We start from the raw sequence: 26,622 nt of genomic DNA, 5'->3' as shown, positions 1-26,622 counted from the left end.
GTCTGTGTGAGCGCGAGTGAAGCTTATAGAGGAGCGCGAGCAGAGAACTCGCTGCCGCTATAGGGTCTTTGCTGCCGTCTGTGTGAGCGCGAGCGAGCGCGAGCGAGCGCGGGGACCGGCGGCCGCAGCAGCAGCAGCGGCGACTACACCAGAGCAGAGCGGCTACAGGTGGGACCGGGGACCGGCGGAGCGTTAGGGCGGAGGAGCGGCCCAGTAGGTACAGGGGACGGGACCGCGGCCGCGGCGATGGGGGAGTGAGGAAGGAGGGAGGAAGGAGGGGGGGGGAGGAAGGAGAGGAGAGGAGGGAGGGAGAGGAGGGAGGGGGAGAAAGAGGAGGAACGTCAGGGAGAGGGGCGGGGCGGTGGGCTAGATTTGTAGGTGGGGGGGGGGCGACTGGTGGGGACCGGGGACGTGCTGCAGGTGGGGAAGGGGAGGGGAAGAGCGGGGCGGTTGGCTAGTGTTGTTGGGGGTGAGGGGACTGGGGCAGTGGTGGGGAACGGTGACCGGAGTCGTGCTGCAGGTGGGGAATGGGAGGAGCAGGGCGGTGGACAAGTAGCGGTGGAGGAGGCTTGACTGCGGCGACAGGGAGGAGATAGTAGGGAACAGGACAGGTAGCGAAGGGGGTAGAAACTAGGAAGCGCAGATGCTTCCACCGAAGATAGACACAAGCCGTTGCAGTAACTCAGTGGGTCAGGGAGCATCTCTGGAGAAAAAGGAGAGAATGAAAAAGGTGCACGCTAGAATTCAGAAGATTGAGGGGGGATCTTACAGAAACTTACAAAATTCTTAAGGGATTGGACAGGCTAGATGCAGGAAGATTATTCCCGATGTTGGGGAAGTCCAGAACTAGGGGGTTTAAGGATAAGAGGGAAGTCTTTTAGGACCGAGATGAGAAAATCATTTTTTACACAGTGGTGAATCTGGAATTCTCTGCCACAGAAGGTAGTTGAGGCCAGTTCATTGGCTATATTTAAGAGGGAGTTAGATGTGGCCCTTGTGGCTAAAGGGATCAGGGGGTATGGAGAGAAGGCAGGGATGGGATACTGAGTTGGATGATCAGCCATGATCATATTGAATGGCGGTGCAGGCTCGAAGGGCCGAATGGCCTACTCCTGCACCTATTTTCTATGTTTCTATGTGTCTCCATTAGGTTTCCATTTACCATAATCCTAGCTGTAGGCTCCTGGTATATTGTTTTAATACACCGAATTGCATCTTCATTGAAACCAAATCTCCTTAGTGCTTCATATAAAAATACCCAACTAACTCTATCAAACGTTTTTTCTGCATCCAAACTAACCAGGACGATATTTGTATCCTTTTTTTGAGCATTATCCACAATGTGGAGGGTTCTTCTAATATTGTTCTGTGTTTGGCGCCCCCTAATAAATCCAGTTTGGTCTTCGTGAATCAGATCTGGTATAAAAGTCTCTAGTCTTATGCAAATGATTGACGTAAATAGTTTATAGTCTACATTTAAAATTGAGATTGGCCTGAAATGTTTACATTGCTCTTTGTCTTTGCCTTCCTTGGGTAAAATGTTAATAATTGCTTCCTTCCATAATGGGGGAGCCCCTGCCCTCTTTAAGGGTCCAGTTAAAGCAAGACAGGAACAGAGGTGTTAGCTCTTTCTTAAAGGCCTTGTTTCATTCTGGTGGAAACCCATCGCTGCCTGGTGATTTACTAGCCTTAAGCCTACTGATTGCAGCTTCCAGCTCCTTAACAGTAAATTGTGACGTAATGGTATTATTTTGTATTTCACCAATGGATGGCAGGTCGAGTGAGTTAAGAAAACTGCTCATTGTCATTTAGTCAGTTGATGGTGGTTTGGAATAGAGTTTCTTATAGTACTCTTCAAATATTCTTTCTATCTCATCTGGCTCATGTGATAATTGATTGGTTTTAGGATCTCTTATTTTCTGAATTGTATTGGAGGCCTGATGTTTGCACAGGAGTCTGGCCAGGAGTCTAGTTGCTTTTGGACCTGCTTCATAATAGGTCTGCTTTACAAATCTAACCCTTTTTTCCCCTATCTCCCCTGAGGATCTCCCCCCATATTTCCTTAATCTGTTTTAGTACCAACTGGTCCCGTGTGTTTTTATGTTTTTTCTCCCATTCTTTCAATTTTTCTACTTTATGTTCATACATAGCTAGCTGGGCTTTTTTTTGCGATGATGTCAGGACGATCAGCTTTCCACGTATAACTGCCTTCATAGCATCCCACAGTATTACAGGATCCACATCCCCATTATCATTCTCTTTTATGTACCTTTTTATCTCCTCCCTTATTTGTTCCACATTTGCCTTACTATTCAAAATACCCACATTGAGCAGTATTTATTTTTCTACTATTCAGGTGTATTGTCAAGCTGATCGCACTGTGATCAGATATACCTGCCACCCCGATTTTACACTCTGTGATCCTGTGGCTTTCACCCCTATTCATTAAAAAGTAGTCAATCCTGGAGTAGACTGAGTGAGGTACTGAATAGTGTATAGTCCCTTTCTAAAGGGTGAAGTTCTCTCCAAACATTTCCTGCACTGGTGTGTTAATAAACTTGATCAGATGCATCTTGTTTTTTTTTTTTAGGCTTGTTGTATCCAAATTATGATTCATGACCACATTGAAGTCCCCTCCACATATCAAAACACCTTCAGTCTCTAAAGCAATAATGTCAAACAGAGTTTTGAAAAAGCATCTGGTTCTCTTTAGTGGGGGCATATACATTGATCAGTGTCACTACATTGTTTTCCAGCTTTCCTTTAACTAATACATACTTTCCCTCTTTGTCCCTGACTTCTTTATGGCATTCAAATTGGACTGCATTTGTGATAAGGATAGCCACTCCCCTCTTTTGGCTAGTTTTGTAGGAACTATACAATGCATTTCTAAAGCCAAAGTGTTTTAATTTCTCATGTTCTTGTTGAGGCAGGTGGGTTTCTTGTAAAAATAGTACCTGAGCCTTTTCTTTTTTCAGTTTAGCCAGGACGCTCCTTTTAACTGGATTATTCATCCCATTTACATTGAGTGACACCAATTTGATAGTATTATGTGACATGTAATTTACCTGATCCTGTCTTGCATTCATAAATCTCCAGATAACTTGGAACTGTGCAGGTCTGAACATCTGGACAACATGTGCCAAAAAAAAAAAAAAAAAAAAAAGAGAAAACAGTTAACTTCCAAGTAAGGGTGATTCCTTGCCACCCTGAGTCCCCTTTGGCAGGTAGCGGGGCAATCCTCCCGGCGGGCCCCTCACTAGAGTTGAGACACTCCATTTCACGCATCCTAGTATCGTCCAATGTCATCCGGTAGCATTTATTTTCTTGTCCAAAAGAAGTCGTGACACAATAAAAGCTAGTTGCAGACTCCTGTGGTCGCTCTCTTGCTCAATACGCAGTCTCACTCCCGTCTTCACTCATCTGTCCAACTCTCTGCCATGTCATAGCCTGGAGAAGACGCTCCATCTCTGGGTCCGCCGGCTCCTCAGCGCTGTAATCTGGTGTCTCCACGGAGTAGCCTCTCCTCAGCTCCTGCGCTGTGTCTTGTGCACTATGGTAAGTGCATGTTCCTGAGTCCCAGTGAATGCGCATCTTGTCCAGCGGGGACTGGAAGCTGACACCTCTCTCCTTCAGGGTCCTCTTTATTCCCTTGTATGGCTTGCGCTTCTGGACAACATCCGTTGCATAGTTGTAGTCAAATGATAGACGTCGCCCGTCAATCATTATCTTCTTCCCCCAGGCCTTTTTCAACACCATTTCTTTAGTATTAAACTCCAGGAAATTTACCGCTATGGACCTAGGTGGTGCGTTACGTTCCGGTTTGCGAGGCAAAGCTCTGTGCGTGCATTGGATCCGTACGTTGGTGTCCATTATTGCGAGTTCAGTTTTCAAAAGTTGATCCACAAATTCAGACATGGAGTTGCACGCTGTAGATGCAAATGTTATTTCATCTAGTTTTTCTGTTTTTTCATCGATTTAATCAGCACATTTTTCATAGCCATGCTAATTGTCTCGGCCTCTTCGATTTGAGCATCTGCTTTGTTTAGTCTAGTTTCGTGGGCGTGGATTTGTTTGGTGTTAGCAGAAATATTTGGTAAATTTCTTGTTTCAGATCTTTGAGTTTGGCTTTCATGTCTTCTTTGAGTCCTTTAAGTTTATTTAAGTCCACTTTATATTCAGCCCTGAAGTCATGTATTTCCTTACTGATATTGTGGAGCATTGAGCGCATGGTTTCTGCCGAGTCATCGTTTGAGCTTTGAGCTTTGTCCATCTCCGGTGAATTCTTTCTTTCTCGTCCATCATGTTTCTTTTGACTTCTAGTTGTTGCTCCCCCACTCATTCCAATGCAGAATACTGCGAATTTTGTGGCAATTAGTGAATTAAGGGAGGCTAGTTTTAACTTGCTATCGGGAGCTCGATATTAAGCAGCCACGGGTAGAAACTAGGAACCGCTGATGCTGGTTTACACCGAAGATAGACACAAACCGTTGGAGTAACTCAGTGGGCCATGGAGCATCTCTGGAGAAAAAGGAGAGGATGTAAAAGGTATCTCTTTTCTCCAGAGGCGGTGAGGGGGGGGGGGATGAAGAACGAAGTCTGGAGGCAGACACACTGGTGGCATATCAGAGGCTTTTAGATAGGCACATGCATGTACGGGGAATCGAGGGACATGGATCGTGTGCAGGCAGAGGAGCTTCGTGCTTGGTGTGAACATTCATTGTGGATCGAACTACACAGTGCAGTACACCATTGTGCTGTATTGCTCTCCTCTATTTAACTATTAGTCCCATCCAACAGGGTGTGTATTTGTTATCGAATCGCAGGTCGGTCTGCAGTACTGTAGTTAACTTGTTTATACTGCATTAAATGTGTGTAGGCAAATTCATAAGTTATAGTTACAGAATTAGGCCATTTGGCCCATCAAATCTACTTCACCATTTAATCATGGCTGATCTCTTTCCCCCTCAACCCTGTTATGCTGGCTTCTCCCCATGACACCGTACTAATCAAGAATCTGTCAATCTCTGCCGTAGATATATCCATTGACTTGGCCTCCACAATCTGTGGCAATGAATTCCACCGATCACCTCTAACTGAATAGATATGGGTGTAGATCTGGAGTTTGTTACTTAGCTGATTGAATTGAAAAATGCAAGTTTAGATGGACTATAATTATCGATGGTAAAATACCCATCCCATGTAAGAATATAAAAGTGCTACCTGTGATGTAAAATCAGTCTTATCGGCAGTGTAATGAAATCTGAAATTGTGATGTATTCTGAAAATTAGTGGCCTTATTTATGCAGATATTAGGCCCAATAAATATTTAATGTACAGCTTTTTAAATGGTTATTCTTGCTTTGCATCTTTCTCAGCCTATTTCGTTGAGTTTGCATTTGGATGAAAATAATTGTATGGATCTTCAAAGTTCCACTATAATGGATGAACAGTGCAACCCATCGACACTGGTTATGACCACGGGGACATCAACTTTTCGATCTACAGAAAAGGAAAATTTCCCTCCTAAAAATGCAACAAAACTTTCCAAGGTGCATTTTACCATTTGTTGTATTAATAGTATGTTCTTCTTGACTTACCACATTTAGTTTCCTCATTGGGGGTCTCTGCATTGAAACTTCATAATTTCTGCACCAGTAGAGGGAAGCAAATGTCTGGTAAACGATTGATACTGATTCCTGTCTCTGGTTTGAACTCCAGACCACATTTTGCTGCCAAAATTTGGTGCCATGTATGTAAAGGTGTTGTGGAGATTAACTGTGGAAAAAGATTGTTTCTATTTTGTTGTTTTATTTTTAAGTTAAATTGCAAAGTAATAGCTTGTCTAAGGATCTACAGATGCTGGTTTATACCAAAGATAAACCGAAAATGCTTGAGTAACTCAGCAGGACAGGCAGCATCTCTGGAGTCATGGAGTGATAGTGTGGAAATGGGCCCTTCAGCCCAACATGTCCCAGCTACACATCCGACCTGCCTGTGCTTGTTCCATACACCCACCACCCCTTGTGTAAAAAAAAAAGTTACCCCTCGGATTCCTATTAAATCTTTTCCCCTTCATCTTAAACCTATGTCCTCTGGTCCTCGATTCACTTACTCTGGGCAAGTAACTCTGCATCTACCTGATCTATTCCTCTCATGAATTTATGGGGACATGACTTGAGAATTAAGGGACAGAGGTTTAGGGGTAACATGAGGAGGAACTTCTTTACTCAGAGAGTGGTGGCTGTGTGGAATGAGCTTCCAGTGAAGGTGGTGGAGGCAGGTTCGTTTTTATCATTTAAAAATAAATTGGATAGTTATATGGACGGGAAAGGAATGGAGGGTTATGGTCTGAGCGCAGGTATATGGGACTGGGGAGAATACGTGTTCGGCACGGACTCGAAGGGTCGAGATGGCCTGTTTCCGTGCTGTAATTGTTATATGGTTATACACCTCAATAAGATCGCCCTTCATCCTCCTGCACTCCAAGAAATGGAGTCCCAGACTACTCAACCTCTCCCTATAGGTCAGACACTCCAGCCTTGGCAACATCCTCGTAAATTTTCTCTGTCCTTTACAGCTTGACAACATCTTTTATATAACATGCTGCCCAGAACTGAACACAATACTCTAAATGGGAATGAATCTGTAACGTTGTGGGTCGAGACCCTTCTTCAGACTGCAGACCAGAGATGATGCCTGTTCTGCTTAGTTACTCCAGCATTTTGTGACTACCTTCAACATTTTACTGATGTTTATAGTATATCCCATTTTAGCAATGCAACAACATTTTGAACAGTCTTTTCATAATGTAGGTGTCCTTCCAAACCCCTGCAAGAGATCCTGTTACCCGCAAAGTGCTGAGTCCACAGCTCACCAACATTTTGTCTCCGAAAGTTGGGGAAAATGAACAAAGTTTGTGGAATACTGAGGCTCCAGGAAGGCTTGAGGATAAATGGTAGGAGCAAATGTACTTTTACAATGAGCTAAAACTTCATACTAAAATCTCCAAGACTAAATGTTTTCTCTGATCCATATCCAGTTTGTAACTTATCTTGGCTATTATTTCAACTCTTTCTAGAAGCATGGGGTGCAAATAGAAACCAAACCTCTACAAGCCTCATATGGGAAGTCTTTAAAAATCATTTTGGAGAAAGGAGAATAAACTCATAAATAAATGACAGCATGGCCAAAGTTAAATATACAAGAACTATTTTTGTTAAAGCATATTCTAATCTTTTGGGCTACATTTAAGCATTTATCTTGAGGGGTTTTAATGTATCAATTGGTGATGTTGATTCCCTTAACTTTCAAGTGCATGGCATTTTTGTGAATGAGTGGAGTTTGGGAGGATACCAGGCCTAATTGCACATTTTCAATCATTTGTAAGTCTTTGGAAATTTGGACAGTTCTCTCTAGGTACTGAAGCCAGCTCTAGCAAGCCTACTAAATATAGACCGTTTAAATAATAAATAAAACTCAAGCAAGTTGAAATACTTGCGTTGCTGCACAGATTGGGTCCATTCAGCTCAACAAGTATGTTCCATAACCGTTGCACTGCCCATCATCAAACCGTATTTAACCCTATCAGCACAATTAGTGGGTTGATGCTGTCACAGAATTTAATGTTCCAATGTTATGGATATTTTCCTACAGGGAAAAATCAACACAGAACTTTGTTAGAGATACAGCGTGGAAACAGGCCCTTCAGCCCACTGAGTCTGCCCTGACCAGCAATCCCCGTGCACTAACACTACCCTACATACACTAAGGGCCAATTTACATTTATACGAAGCCAGTTAACCTACAGACATCTACATCTTTATAGTATGGGAGGAAAGTGAGGATCTCGGTTCACCGTGTGGTCACGGGGAGGACATACGGACTGCTACATGCAAGCACCCGTAGTCGGGATCAAATCCCTGGCGCTGTAAGGCAGCAATTCTACCGCTGTGCCACCGTGCTGCCCTTGGATCCGTGTTTTTCAAACTGAGTGATGACTCTAGTCAAATTCTGACAGAACAATGTTTTCCTAACATCGGAATCATTACTAGGAACTGCAAGAAGGGTTAATTTCAATAGGCAGTGGTCACTAACTGCAACTTGTCCTTTCATTTGCTTGTAAGGTTAATTGCCATGGGGACAAAGCTGGAGTAACTCAGCAGGCCAGGCAGCATCTATGGAGAGAAGGAATGGGTGACGTTTTGGGTCGAGACCCTTCTTCAGACTGGTTAGAGATAAGGGAAACAAGAGATACAGACATCGATGTGGAAAGATAACAATGATTGAAAGATATGCAAAAAAGTAACGATGATAATGGAAACAGGCTATTGCAAGCTTTTTGTAAGGTGAAAATGAGAAGCTAGTACAACTTGGTGGGGGAGGAAAAGAGAGCGAGGGAATGCCGGGGCTACCTGAAGTGAGAGAAATCAATATTCATACCTCTGGGCTGCAAGTTGCCCAAGCGAAATATGCTGTTCCTCCAATTTGCATGTAGCCTCGCTCTGACAATGGAGGAGACCGAGGCCAGAAAGGTCTGTAAGAATGGGAAGGAGAATTAATGTCCAGCAACTGGGAGATCAGGTTGGTTCTTGCGGGCTGACCGAAGGTGTTCCACGAAACGATCTACCAGTCTGTGTTTGATCTCGCTGATGTATAATATTCCACACCTTGAACAACGGATGCAGTAGATGAGGTTGGAGGAGGTGCAAGTGAACCTCTGCCTAATCTGAAAGGACTGTCTGGCTGTTGCATCTTCTGTGGTTGTTGGGGAAGGTACATGGGGAGGTGGTGGTTTGGGGGAAGGGATGAGTTAACCAGGGAGTTGCGGAGGGAACGGTCTCTGCAGTAGGCGGAAAGGTGTGGAGATAGAAAATGTGGCTAGTGCTGGCACCCCATTGGAGGTGGCGGGAAATTTCGGAGGATTGTGTTGTATGCGACGGCTGATGGGGTGGAATGTAAGGACTGGGGGACTCTGTCTCTGTTGCGATTAGGGGGAGGGGAGGCAAGGGCAGATGAGTGAGGGCTTCATTTATAATGGGAGAGGAGACCCCCGTTCCGTAAAGAATGAGGCCATCTCTGATGTTCTAGTATGGAACACCTCATCTTGTGTGCAGATGCGGTGTAGGTGGAAGAATTGGGAGATGGGGATAGTGCAGGAAGCATGGTGGGAAGAGATATAGTCGAGATAGTTGTGGGAGTCAGTGGGTTTGTAATTGACGTCAGTCACTAGTCTGTTTCTTGTGATGGAGACTGAGATCAAGAAAGTGGAGGGAGGTGTCGGAGATGATCCAAGTAAATTTGAGTGCAGGATGAAAATTGCAATAGGCATGAGCTACTAATTTTAATCTTGCATTGCATATGTTCTCTTAAATTCATTTTCCAATTGCAGGCACAAAGATTCCAGACGTAGTTCCGAAATGTCTAATTTGGAATTTGAAGAACGACTTAAGCAAGGCAAGTGTATTTGGTTACAGGTACAACTATAAAGAGACTCATTTCAGTTGAAGCTTGCATTGCTATATACAAAAGATCTTAAGAAAATGATGAATTTATTTATTTGAGATTAGAAATCAATTTGAAGCAGAATTTTGACAAAATATAGTCATGAAAAGATAACAGCACAATATTATGAATTTTGGATTTTATGTTTGCACGGTAATTGAAGGCAGTTTGTTTTTGTATAAAAGCTTAAGTTGTCAAAGGCAGGTTGAAAAAGTGCATTTTATACTGAACATTTACTGTGGTCTGACTGCTCATTAGTTTGCATTATGATTTGCAAGACATCCAAATTGCATTTTGGAAGGGAAGTAAAGCCTTTTGCCAATGCAGACTGTTTTCCAAACAATTGCATGTGTGTAAACAATACGGGTGTTGATCACTCCCTCCAAATGGGAGGGCAAAAATTGAAGGCTTGATAAAGCTCCCTCAGCACTTGAAAATATTCAGAAAGCTGATGCTGATTCTTTGCAACCAGTGAAGCTGGAGATTGAATTTGTTGACGGTGAAGGGAAGAAAAATCCTCCACCAAATAAAATGTGCCTCAGTGGTGGTTATTCATTAACTTTTAGATGTGATTTTTTTTTCCCATTCATCTTCAGTGACAGAGACTAACCGATCTGCCAATGAAGTTGGTCCTGGCAACGAGGAGCAAGGTTCATCTCATGGAGCTTATACGCTTGATCTTGACATGCTTGATGTGATGAATCCATTTACAAGTAATTCAAAAGTCATGAATTCGCCAGACCAGAGTGACAACGAACTTGACTCTCTGGAGCAATGTCTCAAAATTATCCCAGTGAATAATCAAGTGCTTGCAAAGAAAACTGAGAAAATGTCAATAACCCCTCCCTATAACATTAACACAGATCAGAGAATGATTATCTCAAATGACATCCTTTTACAAGTAGAAAATCAAAACAATGACATGGACCAGGATCCTGAGGTGATCATATCACAGACGCTGTGCAGCTTTGACGTGGATTGTCCTGAGAAGATTGATCCTTGTGGAAATCAGATGAAAGTGGAAATTTCACTGTCTCCTGCAGAAAACCTGTCCAATCTCAACAGCGACAATACAGACACTGACAGCTCACTCCAAATGGGAGGGCAAAATCTTCCTAATCCTCCAGTACTTGATAAAGATCTTGTGTCTGAAACGTCTCAGAAAGATGTTGCTGATTCTTTACAACCTTTGAAATTGGAGATTGAATTTGATGGTGACAGGAAGAAGAAGCCTCCCCCAAAAAAGTTGGGGGAAAGACTTGGAAGCCAGTTACAGCGTAAGAAATCTGGTGGCACGAAAGAGAGAACCGCACCTAGCAAAATAAAAAATGGCAAAGAACAGAAGATTGCACTAAAACAGAACAAGGAAGTTGGAAAGTTGGAAGAAACTGGCCCTGTGGATCCCTTGCGAGAGCCAAACTACGAAGTTGCCTGGGACAAACTGGAGGATCTGAATGTCAACCCTTTTGGTGGCATGTCAAAAGTTTGCAATTCTCCCAGTTCTGTTAAGCTGCCAGCTGCTGACTCTGCACCACATGCATTGCAAGATAAGAAAGAGAATGGTGAGCCTACTCCAAACAAATTGGAAGGATTTCAGAAGCCAGAAAACATTCCAGGACCAAGCAACTTCAGTGGAAAAACTAAGGAGTTTCAAAAACAACCTGTTAAGAAGTAAGTGGGCCAACCTAATAATTTAAGTGGAAAGTTGCCGGACTTTTTCCATTTTTAGATATAGCAAAGTACTTGTATGCTAGCGGCCTCTTAGCTTTTTGATGCATTGATGGATCTTTTTTAAATCACTTACTGCAGTACCCTCATGAGGGCTTTAGTGGTTACTATATGGGTTAGAATATAGTAATTTGAAAAGGCATGCCTAAGCTTGCATGAACTACCATGATAGATCATATCATTACACTAGACTAAGTGGGACCCATTGGGTCCCTGTCAAACAGGAGGCTTGGTCCCCCAACGCAATATTCCACCACTCACCCACGGCCCCCAATTGCATAGGCGCAGCTCATTTCCCCTCATCCCTAGCACACTCTCCTCTCCTCTGCACTCTCCCTCTTTCTCCTCTCCTCCTCCCCTCCCCAATCCCTCCGACTCCCTCTCCTTTCCCCTACCCTCAGTCACTCCTTCCGTCCATAACTCCTCCCCCACTCCTCACCTCCCACTATCCCTCCTCACCACCCCCACTGCCCTCCTTTCCCTCTATTCCACACTCCCTCCTCCCCCACTCTCCCTCCCTCACCTCTCCTTTCCCTTACCCTCTGTCACTCTTACCCCTCTCCTCCTCCACTCTTCCTCCCCATTATCTCGAGGTTGCTGCTCCTCTCCCTCCTTGCGTGCCCCGGAAGAGCATCAGCCGTCGGCGCGGATCCTCGGCTCGGCCCAGAAGCACAAGCAGCTACGGCCGTGCCGTGTGGGGGGCGAGAGGGGAGGGAGAGCTCAGAGAAAAGAGTGGGGAAGAACCATAGGGGAGAGGGGAGTATCATGGGGGAGGGGGCAGGAGCCAGCGAGGGGGCCAGAGGGGAATGTGCTAGAGCTGCGGGGCATTGCGATGGCGGTCCGTTTGGGACTCGCAGTGGGTGCTGGACGCTCTCCTCCACTGGGATCAGAATCGCCACTTTCCGTTTGGCAACATCGCCGCACAGCTTCCGGTCCCTCCGAAAATTCTGTCCGGTTGGTGACCTCGGCCGGCCACCACCCACTGCGTCACTCTGCTCGAGTAAAGGCGCAATGGCACAGGAAGGGAAGGGCTGTGTTGGGGAGTGACAGGAGAAGAGACTAATCCGTGCGGCGCTGAAGGGCAGATCGATTTGCGCACGTGCGGTTTTTAAGATTTTTAAACCTTGTTAATTTTTACAATATACCACGAAACTTGTTGCATTCGCAGCTCAGGAGAACAGCGAGTGAGCTGGTGAAAAATCGTGGCGCTGTCGCGTAATGTTTTTGTGCAAATAGAAAAAACGTGCAAACTGGAAGAGTATAAGACCTGAGCTTTCTGTGTTTAAGAAGGAACTGCAGATGCTGGAAGATCGAAGGTACACAAAAATGCTGGAGAAACTCAGTGGGTGCAGCAGCATCTATGGAGCGAAGGAATAGGCGACGTTTCGAGCCGAAACCCTTCTTCAGTCTGAAGAAGGGTTTCGGCCCGAAACGTCGCCTATTTCCTTCGCTCCATAGATGCTGCTGCACCCATAAGACCTGGGCTTTACTTGTGTACAGATATCATAGACAGTGCAGTCTTAAGAAGGGTCTCGACCCGAAACGTCACCCATTCCTTCTCTCCGGAGATGTTGGCCTTCCTGCTGAGTTACTCCAGCTTTTGTGTCTATAGACAGTAACGATGCTTATCAAGAATTACAGCTGGATTTTGATCAGCTGGGCAGAGACATGGTGGGAAAGGTTCAGAGCTGTATTAGTTAAACAATGGTAAATGGAACTAGCTTGGATGGAGCATAATGCACAAGTTGGGCTGAAGGGCTTAATTCTGCTATATGGCTCAAACGCCATAGATATTTGATCAAATTCCTGTAATTCATTTAGCATCCAGTTTTGTTGCTGACTTTCATAAACCTTTGGAATATGGGCTGTTGTGCCTGTTACTGTGCTGTAAGACTCGAAAACCTTTGCTGTTTTTGCTTAGTTATGTGCAATTGTTAATCTGATTGATGGTGATAATAAATCCAATCCCTGAATAAGATCGCATTCAGAAAGCTGCTGACCATTATATGTTTCTTAACCATCTCTGTTCTCTAGTCTTTAGTTATATAAATGTAGACACATGAAGTTGTGTGAACAGTAAAAATATATTCTGCTTCAGAAGCCTCTTGACGTTTATCCCAGAATTGAGCTAGTTTGGTAATTTGCGTATACACAGAGTGCATGAAATTCCTTTTTCACATGAAACTGAGTAACCTATATATAAACAGAAAACATAAATTCAATGACGAGTGCAAAACTGCTGAATGGTGCAAGATTTTTCACTTTCACCTCTGGCCTTGTCTAATGGAGACTATGATGTAGAAGTATAATTGCATTACCATCGTGCTAAAATCCCACCTTCAGATGCTTATTGTACGATGTGGTCAAAGCAATAAGGGCAACTGTTTTGATCTTTTTATTTTTCTTGTTTATTTCTCAACTGTACATTTTTGTATAAAATTGGTTTCGTTTTCCCAATTTGTTTTAACGGCCCAAACATATTATTCACAGGAACACTTGCAAGGTTAAACCCATGGTGGAGGTCTCAGCAATTCCTTTATTTCAGGTGGGTAAAATGTTGAATTCAAAAAGCTTTATTCAATCCAGTATTGCCTGTGGAATTTGATTCTTAGAATGTCGTATTTAACGTTTAATTGTTTGAAGTCTGACAATTAATAAGCTGACTACTTGGGCAGTTCAAAAAATTGGGCATCCTATAGGGTGAGTTGTTTACTGACTACAACCTTTTCAACATCAAAATGCAGGTTTATAATGGTATGACCGACTTGGCTGGATGCATGCACCACCATCTTAGTGTGTGGAGGGAGGACAAAGCCTGGCAAGTGATATGTGGATGTGGGGGGGGGAAGGGTTGATGGGCAGATTATTGGACAAGGGCCAAGGGAAAAGGGCAAAAACTGAGGCATGGATTGAAGAAGTGTGAATTGTGAAGCCAGAGAAAAGAGTATAGAAGGCAGGCGGTAGGGGAGGACAGAGCTGTTTGTAGGTTTGTTACCGATACTGGAGAATTAAATGTTCATACCATTAGATTGTGAAATACCCAATATGAGGTGCTTTTCCTCCAGTTTGCGTCTCACTCTGGCAATGGGGAGGCCAGAAAGGTTGGTATGGGAATTGATATAGTTAACAAACCCAGCGATCCAGAAAGCCTTGAAAGAACAAGTGCCTGAAATGTTCAGCAAGACATTGGTCTGAGCCAAAGTAAATGAGACCTCATCAGGAACATTGAGCTTCTGATGAGGACTTATACAATTATACAATTATTGTCATTTGAACCTCAAATGAAGTTCAAAGGAAATTTGGTTTCTGCAGTCATACAACAAGAAAAGAACCAAGACACACAACCAACACAATTTACACAAACATCCATCACAGTGAATTTCCTCACTGTGATGGAAGGCAAAGTCTTGTCTCTCCCCTGTGTTCCATTCTTCTCCCGATGTTAAAGCCCCCGGTGGGCGATGGCAAGTCACGTGGCCGATAAGGCTGCGCCGGGCGAGGTAAGGTCATTTTCAACTCTGCAACTCGGGCGGGAGAAGTTGCCGTTGCGGGAGCTCCGAAAAGCGGTCTCCCACCAGGGACCCGCGAGCTCCCAATGTTACCGTCCACCGGGTCTGCGGCTGGAGCCTCCGAGCTCCGGAGTCTGTACGCAGCAGTGCTGTAGATGACATTAGAGGAGATGCACGTGAACCTGTCATCTGGAAAGATTGCATCGGTCCCTGGATGGACGAGTTAGGTATCTGGATAGGTGTTGCATCTCATGCGGTTGTTGGGAACAGTACCTGGCGAAGGGGGGGGGGGGGTGGGTGTAAGGGATGAGTGAACCAACCCAGGAGTTGCAGAGGAAGCAGTCTATGTGGAAAGACGTGGGGATGGGAAGATGTAACTGGTGGTGGGATTATGTTGAGGTGGAGGAAATGCTGGAGCATGTGTTGGATGTGGAAGCTAGTGGGGGAAATTTAAGGACCTACTTTGAGTGACTGGGCGGTACAGTGGCGCAGCGGGTCTTTGCCTTGCAGTGCCAGAGCCCCGGGTTCCATCCTGACCTTGTTTCCTGTCTGTACGGGGTTTGTACGTTCTCCCCGTGACCTGTGAGTGATTTCTCAGAGGTCTTTGGTTTCCTCCCACACTCCAAAGACATGCAGGTTTGTAGGTTTATTGGCTTTGTGTAGTTGTAAATTATTCCTAGTGTGTGCAGGAATTGCAGGTCGATGAGGACTTGGTGGGCCGAAGGGCCTGTTTCTGCACTGTATTTCTGAACTAAATTCTACACTCTGTCTTACTAAATTGACGTTGCATGCATCCAAGCAGGTGGAATATTCCATCATAAGCCCGATATGTTTTTTGATATTGATGCCCAATAGTGGGGAAACTGCTAGAGTCAGTTATTAAAGATGGGATAGCAGCACATTTGGAAAGTGGTGAAATCATTGGACAAAGTCAGCATGGATTTATAAAAGGTAAATCATGTCTGACGAATCTTATAGAATTTTTCGAGGATGTAACTAGTAGCGTGGATAGGGGAGAACCAGTGGATGTGGTGTATCTGGACTTCCAGAAGGCTTTCGACAAGGTCCCACATAAGAGATTAGTTTACAAACTTAAAGCACACGGCATTGGGGGTTCAGTATTGATGTGGATAGAGAACTGGCTGGCAAACAGGAAGCAAAGAGTAGGAGTAAACGGGTCCTTTTCACAATGGCAGGCAGTGACTAGTGGGGTACCGCAAGGCTCAGTGCTGGGACCCCAGCTATTTACAATATATATTAATGATCTGGATGAGGGAATTGAAGGCAATATCTCCAAGTTTGCGGATGACACCAAGCTGGGGGGCAGTGTTAGCTGTGAGGAGGATGCTAGGAGACTGCAAGGTGACTTGGATAGGCTGGGTGAGTGGGCAAATGTTTGGCAGATGCAGTATAATGTGGATAAATGTGAGGTTATCCATTTTGGTGGCAAAAACAGGAAAGCAGACTATTATCTAAATGGTGGCCGACTAGGAAAAGGGGAGATGCAGCGAGACCTGGGTGTCATGGTACACCAGTCATTGAAAGTGGGCATGCAGGTGCAGCAGGCAGTGAAGAAAGCGAATGGTATGTTAGCTTTCATAGCAAAAGGATTTGAGTATAGGAGCAGGGAGGTTCTACTGCAGTTGTACAGGGTCTTGGTGAGACCACACCTGGAGTATTGCGTACAGTTTTGGTCTCCAAATCTGAGGAAGGACATTATTGCCATAGAGGGAGTGCAGAGAAGGTTCACCAGACTGATTCCTGGGATGTCAGGACTGTCTTATGAAGAAAGACTGGATAGACTTGGTTTATACTCTCTAGAATTTAGGAGATTGAGAGGGGATCTTATAGAAACTTACAAAATTCTTAAGGGGTTGGACAGGCTAGATGCAGGAAGATTGCTCCCGATGTTGGGGAAGTCCAGGACAAGGGGTCACAGCTTAAGGATAAGGGGGAAATCCTTTAAAACCGAGATGAGGAGAATTTTTTTCACACAGAGAGTGGTGAATCTCTGGAACTCCCTGCCACAGAGGGTAGTCGAGGCCAGTTCATTGGCTATATTTAAGAGGGAGTTAGATGTGGCCCTTGTGGCTAAGGGGATCAGAGGGTATGGAGAGAAGGCAGGTACAGGATACTGAGTTGGATGATCAGCCATGATCATATTGAATGGCGGTGCAGGCTCGAAGGGCCGAATGGCCTACTCCTGCACCTAATTTCTATGTTTCTATGTTTCTTCACCAGCTTATACCAGCATTGTCACTCTGTTCATTGACAAAGTACAGGTCAAATGTCTATCTTGATTCTGTTTTGGTGACTAACATACAAACAACAGCTCCCCTTCCTTTTATTCCCCCTCTTCCTTATGCCCCACCTAGATTCTCATATCCTCCCCCCCCCCCCCCACCCCCGAGATGCTGCCCGACCTGCTGAGTTAGCCCAGCACTTTTACTTTGATGATCCAGCATCTGCAGATTATTTTATCTTAGTAGTTCAGCAAAAGAGTCAGGAGAGTTTAATAGTCATATTTATCAAGAGTTACTTGAAGTTAGAGAAATAAATATTCATACCGCTTGTGAGCTGCCCAAAGGAAATGAGATGCTGTTCCTCCAATCAGTGGAGGAAGCCCTGGTCAGAAAGGGGAGGTTGGTGTTTAGCAACTGGGAGATCACGTTGGTCGTGGTGGACTGAGCGAAGGTGCACGTGAACCTCTGCCTCATCTGAACAAAGTCGAGGGAGGAGGTATAGAAACATATAAAATTATTAAGGGATTGGACACGCTAGATGCAGGAAACATGTTCCCGATGTTGGGGGACTCCTGAACCAGGGGCATAGTTTAAGAATAAGGGATAGGCCATATAAAACTGAGATGCCGAAAAACTTTTTCCACCCTGAGAGTTGTGAATTTGTGGAATTCTCTGCCTCAGAAGGCAGTAGAGGCCGATTCACTGGACGCATTCAGAAGAGAGTTAGGTAGAGATATTGGGACTAGTGGAATCAAGGGATATGGGGAGAAGGCAGGAACGGGGTACTGATTGTGGATGATCAGCCATGATCACATTGAATGGCGGTGCTGACTCAAGGGGCCAAATGGCCTACTCCTGCACCTATTTATGTATAGGGCCAGGTCTCGACCTGGAACACACCTGTTCCTTCTCTCCAGAGATGCTGCCTGTCCATGAAGTCACTCCAGCATTTTATGTCTATCCTTGGTATAAACTAGCATCTGCAGTTCCTTCCCACACAATTATTGGGTATTCTAGGTAAACCAGACAGTGATTGCACAAGCCAGGGTATATAGTCCAACTGTAGACATGCAAAGTCCACTGTAATTTGATGCTGGGCACTTGAGGATAGTATGGATGTGCAGTGATTGCTGTGCATGCTGACTTGTACAAATTGGGGGGAAGAGTATGTTACAGGTTATCCGATAGTACCATGTTGTCTTGATTAGCTCAAAAATAAAATTATTATGTCCTCCCAAGCAGGTTGTGGTATTAATTACGTTCCATTTGACCTTTGCATGTGCAACTTTTGAATCCCAATCAACCCATTGACCACATTAAACACCTGCTGTATTCTAGCTTTGATAAACTGAATTTTATTTCCAGATATTAGTTTGCTCCATTATTTTTGAAACAAGTTTCTGAGTAAAGTGAGATGGGCAAAGAAATTGGTGCCTTTTGCCCTTGCACTCTATCCTCTCATCAGATTAGTAGGGAGTGAATTAAAACAAACAAAACACCTTTCCAAGTTAGATTATTGAGTTTTAAATTTAATAGATGGGCTTCCCTGTCTATAGAATTAAACATTGCCATGCCTGCTTAAAATAATTGTCACTATAAACTTGTGTAAAATTTAAAATGTTCATCTTTAGGATTCTCAAGTTTTTGCTGTTGGAGATATAATTGAGTCCAGACCTGTATCCAATTCTGAAAGAATTTCTGATGGGCTATTACACATGAGGAATGTACAAATTTCACATGGCATGGATAATCATTTCATAGCTGGATCCTCTGACTTTATTGATTGTATCATGGAAGGTGACGCTGAAGAATTCAGGCCAGCTGACCAAAGTAAGATTGGGTTATTTGGTCTTTTTCATACTAAACGATGTTTACCTAGTCAATCCTACTTATTTTTGTGACTTGGATCAACTTAATTTGATTTCCTTGCAGTAATTGTCTTAATTGAGTTTTCAAACAAGATGTTAGTTAGCATATGAAATGTTAATTCACATGGATAAAAATATATCAAGCTGAAGATGATCAAATTAATGTGTAGCAGAAAGTTCAAAGCATGTTCTCTTAATGCAATTGGTCTTAAATTTCTTATTATGCCGTAAGCTTATCAATCTGCCAATTTGCCTGTTGTCAGCGATTGAATATTTGCAGGATTGTGCTCTTTCTCCCTCCACCCCTCCCATCTGCAGGTGGAAACCAACTTGGCACAAATGTGTTTCCTGACTTTGTGGGGCCGAACCTCAAATTATTGTTATTGTTGTATTCTTGTTGCATATACTGAGATACAGTGACAGACTTATTTGTGTGCTATCCAGATAAATACCATATTATTCATGTGTACAATCATGCACAAGTACAATAAGGAATGCAAAAAGAAAAAAAATAGCTGTGCACAGAATAGTTTTACAGCATAGTAGTGTTAGAGTTAGAGGAAGAGTCCAGCGTTCTCAGAGGTAGGTTGAAAGATCAACATCAAGGTGATCTGGGAATGTCTGCAAATGCATAACTTTGTGCAATTCAACTGCAATTTCATATCCAGCCCCACCACAAACATCAGACGCATGTATCATTCCTGTGTTATCCTAATGATTATTGAGTTGAAAATATAGACAAGAGCCCCAGGGTTGCCTGTCAGGTACATCTTGGACAACATTGGATTTAAGAGAGTTAGAGCTCTAGGGGCTGGTGGAATCGAGGGATATGGGGAGAAGGCAGGCACGGGTTATTGATTAGGAACGATCAGCCATGATCACAATGAATGGCGGTGCTGGCTCTAATGGCCTCCTCCTGCACTTATTTTCTATGTTTCTATGTAACATAGTCAACTGCAGTGTAGAAATGAAACTTCCAAGTCGCCTGTTTTTGACATACGGTATAGTGACAGATTTTGATATCGCTCAAGGAATCTTTCCTTTAGTCACTATGATTGAAGACCGGGGTTCAGGAGATAATCTAAACTCATTCATGAGCTCTCCACGAGGCATTCCATGCCATCGAAAGATAAATCTTCCAAACACAGACTCTTAATTAATAGTTTATTTATTGTAGTAGTAAAAACAGTAACATATTCATCCAAACTTCTTGTATAAGTGCATTTTGATCTTACTCGTGCATGGTCGAAAGCTGTGACCTCTCCCCATGCTTCAAACTAAACTAATTACTAAGGTGTCTGCGTGAGAATCCCAGCTGCAAACACGCCTCCGACTACGTATAAATCCCGCCCACATAATTACAGGCAGGTAAAATTTGAAGGTAACTGATTATAGTTATAACATACTAAGTTAAGCTAAATGGCTGCTACATACGGTAATATCTAAAGCCCAATTTATTGTCCTCGAGTATGGGACCTCCGTCAATGGAACTACTAATGCAATTGAACAATAATTGAAACACAGGACAGGAAGTACAGGAGGCCATTCTGCTTCCCTTGTGTACTATGCGATAACATCATGGCTATTATGTCGCTGAACTTAATTGGGTGAATCCCTCAGCACTTAATTCTCTTATTTTCCTTGAATTTGTGTTTTTGCTGCCTGATCAGTTATTAATTTAAGTGTCATGCTGCCACTTCATAGATTTTAGCATTTTGCCTTCCTACTGATGCCGGGTTAATAGGTTAATTGTCTCCCTTTATGGGATTTGAGTGGTGTATCCTGACTAGGCTGGGGTAGGAACAATTTATTTGATTTATCTATTTAGATGGCTTTATGGTTGCTAAGAATACCAGATTTTGCTGAATCAAGTGTCATAGTTGGATTTTAACTATTTTTATTGTTAGTTCACCAGCCATTTGCAGTTATATTTATTTTAAAAGTTATTGTGTAATATTGACAACTTTCCTTGCAGTTCCAGCATTTAACGAACCAATTGAAGTTGATTACCTGGAACAGTTTGGTCATTCACTGGTAAGTAAAAATGTTATGGTTCAAATCATTTTTAATCTTGAATATATTATGACCTTGATGCATTGTCAATAAGACTTGGACAAATTAGGAGATTGGGTTCATGTAGTGGATTGAGTACAGCAGAGGTTCACCAGACTGATTGCTGAGATGGCAGGATCGACATAAGAGCACCTGGCTTGTATTTGTGAGTTTAGAAGAATGAAGGGATTCTTGGAGACTTGCCATACATAGAAAATAGGTGCAGGAGGAGGCCATTCGGCCCTTCGAGCCAGCACCGCCATTCATTGTGATCATGGCTGATCGTCCCCTATCAATAACCCGTGCCTGCCTTCTCCCCATATCCCTTGACTCCACTAGCCCCTGGAGCTCTATCTAACTCTCTCTTAAATCCATCCAGTGATTTGGCTTCCACTGCCCTCTGTGGCAGGGAATTCCATAAATTCACAACTCTCATGGTGAAAAAGTTTTTTCTCACCTCAGTCTTAAATGACCTCTCCTTTATTCTAAGACTGGCCCCTGGTTCTGGTCTCGCTCAACATTGGGAACATTTTTCCTGCATCTAGCTTGTCCAGTCCTTTTATAATTTTATATGTATCTATAAGATATCCCCTCATCCTTCTAAACTCCAGTGAATACAAGCCTAGTCTTTTCAATCTTTCCTCATATGACAGTCCTGCCATTCCAGGGATCAATCTCGTGAACCTACGCTGCACTGCCTCAATCACAAGGATGTCCTTCCTCAAATTAGGAGACCAAATACAATACTGAGATGAGTGGAAATGTCTTCATCCAGAAAATCTACAGTAATGCACAGTGCTAGAGGAATGCAGACGACAATTTGTGTTGGGACCCTTCCGATTGATAGCAATTGGGGGGAGGGAGCTGAAAAACAGGGGTGGGACAACGCCTAAAAAGTGACATGTGAGTACAGCTGAGGTGGGGTGTGATGGTTCATTAGCATATGGATGGAGTAAGTGACTGGTTAGATGTAAAGACAAAAGATGTCGGAGGAGGAGTGAACCACAAAGCTATAATGGGGGATGTGAGTTTAAAGGGATCAGGAGGGAAAAGAGGGAGTTAAAAGGGAAATGGGAGATCAGTATGCATGATTTGAAGTTGGATAAGTCAAGAGAACATTAAGAGTGAGGATGTTTTTTTGGTCAGGTGGAATAGTATTAGTAACAAAGGTACTGAGAAGGGTCTGTGTTCAAAGAACCACCGGAGGACCATAACCTTCCTGGTGGGGGAATGGAGTACAGGGTTTGGACTACCATGGTAAAGCTGAGGCAATGCCCCCCCCCCCCCCCCCCCCCCCCAGGATGGAAAGTTTTGGAGAACATATTGCTGTAGGTCAGGAGGGACTGGGGGGGGGGGGGTTAGAAAAGATTGATTTAAGTTATTGGAGGGGCAATGGTGAATTTAAGTCTACTTTCCCCTCAATCTGCCTGGTGGCAGAAAGATTCACACTATGCCTGCATTTTTTCCAAGGCTATTTTGTTTGATTTCCTTATTTCATGCCTTGGCTTAAATTTTTACTCTTTAATCTGTCAGTTGTTTCTTTGCTGTTAACGTTCAATGTTTACGAAGTTAGCTCAAAAGTACACTTTTGTGGTCTTGGCAAAATCAAACTAACTGAGCAAAAGTATATTTTACTAAATTGTAATTATTTTGTTTCAGTTTCATGCGTCTGCTTTGAGGAAGCAGTCTCTGTACCTGAAGTTTGATCCTTTGCTGAGAGAAAGTCCTGCAAAGGTGTCCGTTAAACGCCTGGAGAATGAACCTGATGCAGCAGAGCCAACAACCAGAATGTAAATCGATTGTCTAATTTTGTTGCATGTTTGTCTGATCACTAATGCGTAGTTATTGCCACAATGTAGCTTTGCTTGGATAATGTAAATTAAAAAAATTATACTGTGGAGAGTCTGGAACCTGAGGGTAGACACAAAGCTGGAGTAACTCAGCAGGACAACCCCACTGAGTTACTCCAGATTTTTGTTTATATAATAATCTGCAGTTCCCTCATACACACTCGAACCAGAGGGCTCAGCCTCAATATCACACCACAGACAAGCAACAGAACTTAATATCACACACCATTTCTAATTTTATAACTTCCGGCTCTCTGCGCTCAAGCTTCCAACCTTATCGTTCCCCAGCCTCGCACGGCCCGATTTTATCTTCACAAAACCCATAAACGAACTGTCCCGGCAGACCCATTGTTTCTGCTTGTTCATGTCCCACCAAATTAATTTCCACATACCTTGATTCGATCCTGTCCGTACGTCCCCGGTCCAATCCCTCCCTACCTATGTCTAAGACACCGCATGCTCTTTGTCTCTTCAATGACTTTTGTTTTCCAGGCCCCCACTCATCTTCACCATGGATGTCCAGTCACTCGATACCTCCATCCCCCATCAGGAAGGTCTTAAAGCCCTCTCTTTCCTCCTCGCCTTGCAGATCTGGTCCTTACCCTCAACAACCTCTCCTTTGACTCTTCCCACTTCCTCCAAATCCAAGGTGTAGCTATGGGCAGTCGCATGGGCTCCAGCTATGCCTGCCTCTGCAGGGTATGTTGAACAATCATTGTTCCTGGCATACACTGGCCCTATCCGTGATCTCTACTCCGCTACATTGACTGCATCAGTGCTTCCTCCTGCACCCATGCAGAACTCGCTGACTTCATCAACTTCAAAACTAATTTCCATCCTGTACTCAAATTCACTTGGACTATCTCTGACATCTCTCTACTGTTTCTGGATCTCACAATCTCCAATACAGGAGACAGATTATTGACCAACATCTACTTCTTCTTCCTGCATATGGCGTGCACAGCCTAAATTGTAGGACAATTTGTTCAATTTGATCTTATTTGATTGTGCATGCCGGATTGATTGCATTCATCGAAACAGGGCGGACCACGTGAACGTTGCAATCTTCCACCCCAACATCTACTTCAAACCGAAGGTACACAAAATTGCTGGGGAAACTCAGCGGGTGCAGCAGCATCTATGGAGCGAAGGAAATTGGCATTTCATCTACTTCAAACCTACTGACTCCCATAGCTATCTAGACGACACTTCTTCCCACCCTGATTCCTGTAAAGACTATCCTCTATTCCCAATTCCATTGTTTACGCTACATCTGCGCCCAAGGTGGTTTTCCGTACTAGATCGGAAATGTCCTCATTCTTTATGAAACGGGGTTTCCCATCTACCATTATAGATGAGGCTCTCATTAGGGTCTCCTCGATATCCCGCAGCTCCGCTCTTGCTCCCCCTCCCATTCGCAACAATGGTAGAGCCCCCCAACCCGTCCACATCTTCCACCCCATCAGCCGTTGCATACAGCATATAATCCTCCAACAGGATCCCACTACTGGCCACATCTTCCCATCTCTACCCCTTTGTGCTTTCCGCAGAGACCGTTCCCTCTGCAACTCCTTGGTTGACTCATCCCATCCCAACCAAACCACTCTCTCCCCTGGTACTTTACCCTGCATTTGCAGGTGTTGCAACACCTATCCCTCTACCTCCCTCCTCGACTCCATCTAAGGATGCCAACGGTCCTTTCAGATGAGGCAGAGGCTCACTTGCACCTCCAACCTTATCTACTGTATCCGCTGTTCCAGGTGTCAACTTCTGTACATCGGCGAGACCAAGCGCAGGCTCGATGATCATTTCGCTGAACACCTCCACTCAGTCTGCCTTAACCTATCTGATCTCCTAGTTGCTTAGCACTTTAATTCCCGCACCCATTCCCAATCTGATCTTTCTGTCCTGGGCCTTCTCCATTGTCGGAGTGAGACCCAGCACAAATTGGATGAACAGCACAGCGAAGCGTGGTATGAACATTGACTTATCTAACTTCAAATAGCCCTTGCTTTCCCTCTTTTCTCCCCCCCACCCCCCTTCCCAGTTCTCTCACCGGTCTTGCTGTCTCTGACTACATTCTATCTTTGTTCCGCACACTCCCCAAACATCAGTCCAAAGAAGGGTCTCGACACGAAATGTCACCCATTCCTTCTCTCTGGAGATACTGCCTGTTCCGCTGAATTACTCCAGCATTTTGGGTCTACCTTCGATTTAAACCGGTGGTGAAATTCATTGCCAATGTTGTGGAGGCCAAGACATTGGGTACATAGAACAGCACAGCATAGGAAAGGGCCCTTTGTGTTTGTGCTGCCCATGATACCAAGGTAAACTGATCTGAACTGCCTGTACATGATTCATGTCCCTCTTTTCCCTGCACTTTCATCCCCCTCCACCACCACCACCACGCCCCCCGCCTGGCAGTGTGTTCTAGGCCCCCACCACTCTCATTATGCCTCTAATTTTGTTCTTCTAACGTACTTCTATCAAGTCTATCCCTGACGCGAGGCTCACTTGCCCAGATTCTTGTTATTTTTAAAGATTGATAGGCTCTTCATTACTAAGGGTGTCAAAGGTTATGTGGAGAAAGCAGGAGAATAGCGTTGAGAGGGAAAAATGGATCGGCCATGATTGAATGGCAGAGTGGTCTTGATCCGCTAAATGACCTAATTCTGCTTCTGTGTCATATGATCTAAAAATTGTAGACTGACATTTTTGTTTTTTATTGTTGAAGTGTTGGGTTTCAATGGAAAAAACATCACCGATAATTTTTGACATTTCTTTTTTGGCCATTTTGTTAACTGTGCGTAACTATTTGATTTGCTATAGCAGCTACTGCTTTAAAACCGATGATAAATATACATTAAAAAAAAATAAAAAAATAGAGTGATGTAGTGTAGAAGCAGGCCCTCTCGTCCCATTATCTGTGCTTGTCTATATCCCTCCAAACCTGTCCTAGCCATGTGCCTATCTAACTGTTTATTAAACGATGAGATAGTCCCTGCCTCAACTACCTTCTCTGGCAGCTTGTTCCATACACCCACCACCCTTTGCATGAAAAAGTTATCCCTCGGATTCCTATTAAAACTTTTCCCCTTCACCTCGAATCTATGGCCGATTGTTCTTGATTCCCCTACTCTGGGCAAAATACTTGGCTAACTTGAATTCCCATGCCTTTACCAAAGTCCAGATGGTAAACCCATTCATTTTATTTTGTTTGCTTTATTGTCAGGTGTACTGAGGTACAGTGAAAATCTTTTGTATACATTTTTGCATTCTTGGTTCTAAAAGCATCCATTGCTTATACAATATTAAACATCTCATTGACCAGTATTATTTGAGGGAATAACAATGTGGTGCTTGAATGTGGAAAGCTATTTAATTTTATTTTTGTCACAGTTCTGACATTTTAGATCTTGAATCTGTTCCTGGTGTGCATCCAGATGAGGGAATTGTGGTAAGTGGCAATTTTTTTTGTTTGTTTTTGGTATCTCCCCCCCCCCCCCCCCCCCCCCCCCCCCCAAGTAAGGTACTGCAGGTCATTATGTTGTAGTTTGAGTGTTCCTGAGAAACCTTGTGTTATAGAAAATTTTGTTTCAAAGACAATTGTCATTAGGGGAAAATTGGTTAGGGCTGAGTTTTCAGACTCATGGTAACAATGAAAAGCAAACTTTTCAAAACTGAGGCATCCAGCAGCAATGTTTGTCCCAAACATTATGGAGGGCACTGTACATTCTCGTCCAAACTATTAATCTAAACCACAAATTTCCTTGGTTACTTCAAAACCATCAATCACATTTGATACACAAGCACAACCCTCCTGGCTATCCTGAATCAGCCTGTCTTTATCCCTCTGATTTCCCCCTCC

At 43.8% G+C, this 26,622-nt stretch overlaps 1 protein-coding gene across 1 annotated transcript in view; it reads left to right on the top strand.

The window, feature by feature from the left end:
* tacc3 (transforming acidic coiled-coil containing protein 3) overlaps nucleotides 1-26,622 on the top strand; it is a 40,044-nt gene continuing 13,422 nt past the window's right edge. Inside the window, exons 1-10 of the mRNA XM_033034585.1 lie at nucleotides 1-168; nucleotides 5,379-5,552; nucleotides 6,816-6,958; nucleotides 9,392-9,456; nucleotides 10,101-11,175; nucleotides 13,723-13,777; nucleotides 18,616-18,814; nucleotides 20,828-20,886; nucleotides 22,564-22,694; nucleotides 26,154-26,211. Coding sequence (XP_032890476.1) covers nucleotides 5,418-5,552; nucleotides 6,816-6,958; nucleotides 9,392-9,456; nucleotides 10,101-11,175; nucleotides 13,723-13,777; nucleotides 18,616-18,814; nucleotides 20,828-20,886; nucleotides 22,564-22,694; nucleotides 26,154-26,211 — 1,920 coding nt within the window. The 5' untranslated portion in view covers nucleotides 1-168; nucleotides 5,379-5,417. The remainder of the gene's footprint in view (nucleotides 169-5,378; nucleotides 5,553-6,815; nucleotides 6,959-9,391; nucleotides 9,457-10,100; nucleotides 11,176-13,722; nucleotides 13,778-18,615; nucleotides 18,815-20,827; nucleotides 20,887-22,563; nucleotides 22,695-26,153; nucleotides 26,212-26,622) is intronic.

The sequence above is a fragment of the Amblyraja radiata genome, chromosome 1 (genome assembly GCF_010909765.2).
Source record: "Amblyraja radiata isolate CabotCenter1 chromosome 1, sAmbRad1.1.pri, whole genome shotgun sequence".
Classification (NCBI taxonomy): Eukaryota; Metazoa; Chordata; class Chondrichthyes; order Rajiformes; family Rajidae; genus Amblyraja; species Amblyraja radiata.
Note: the sequence above shows the minus strand (reverse complement) of the source record. Positions and strands in the feature narration are given on the sequence as shown.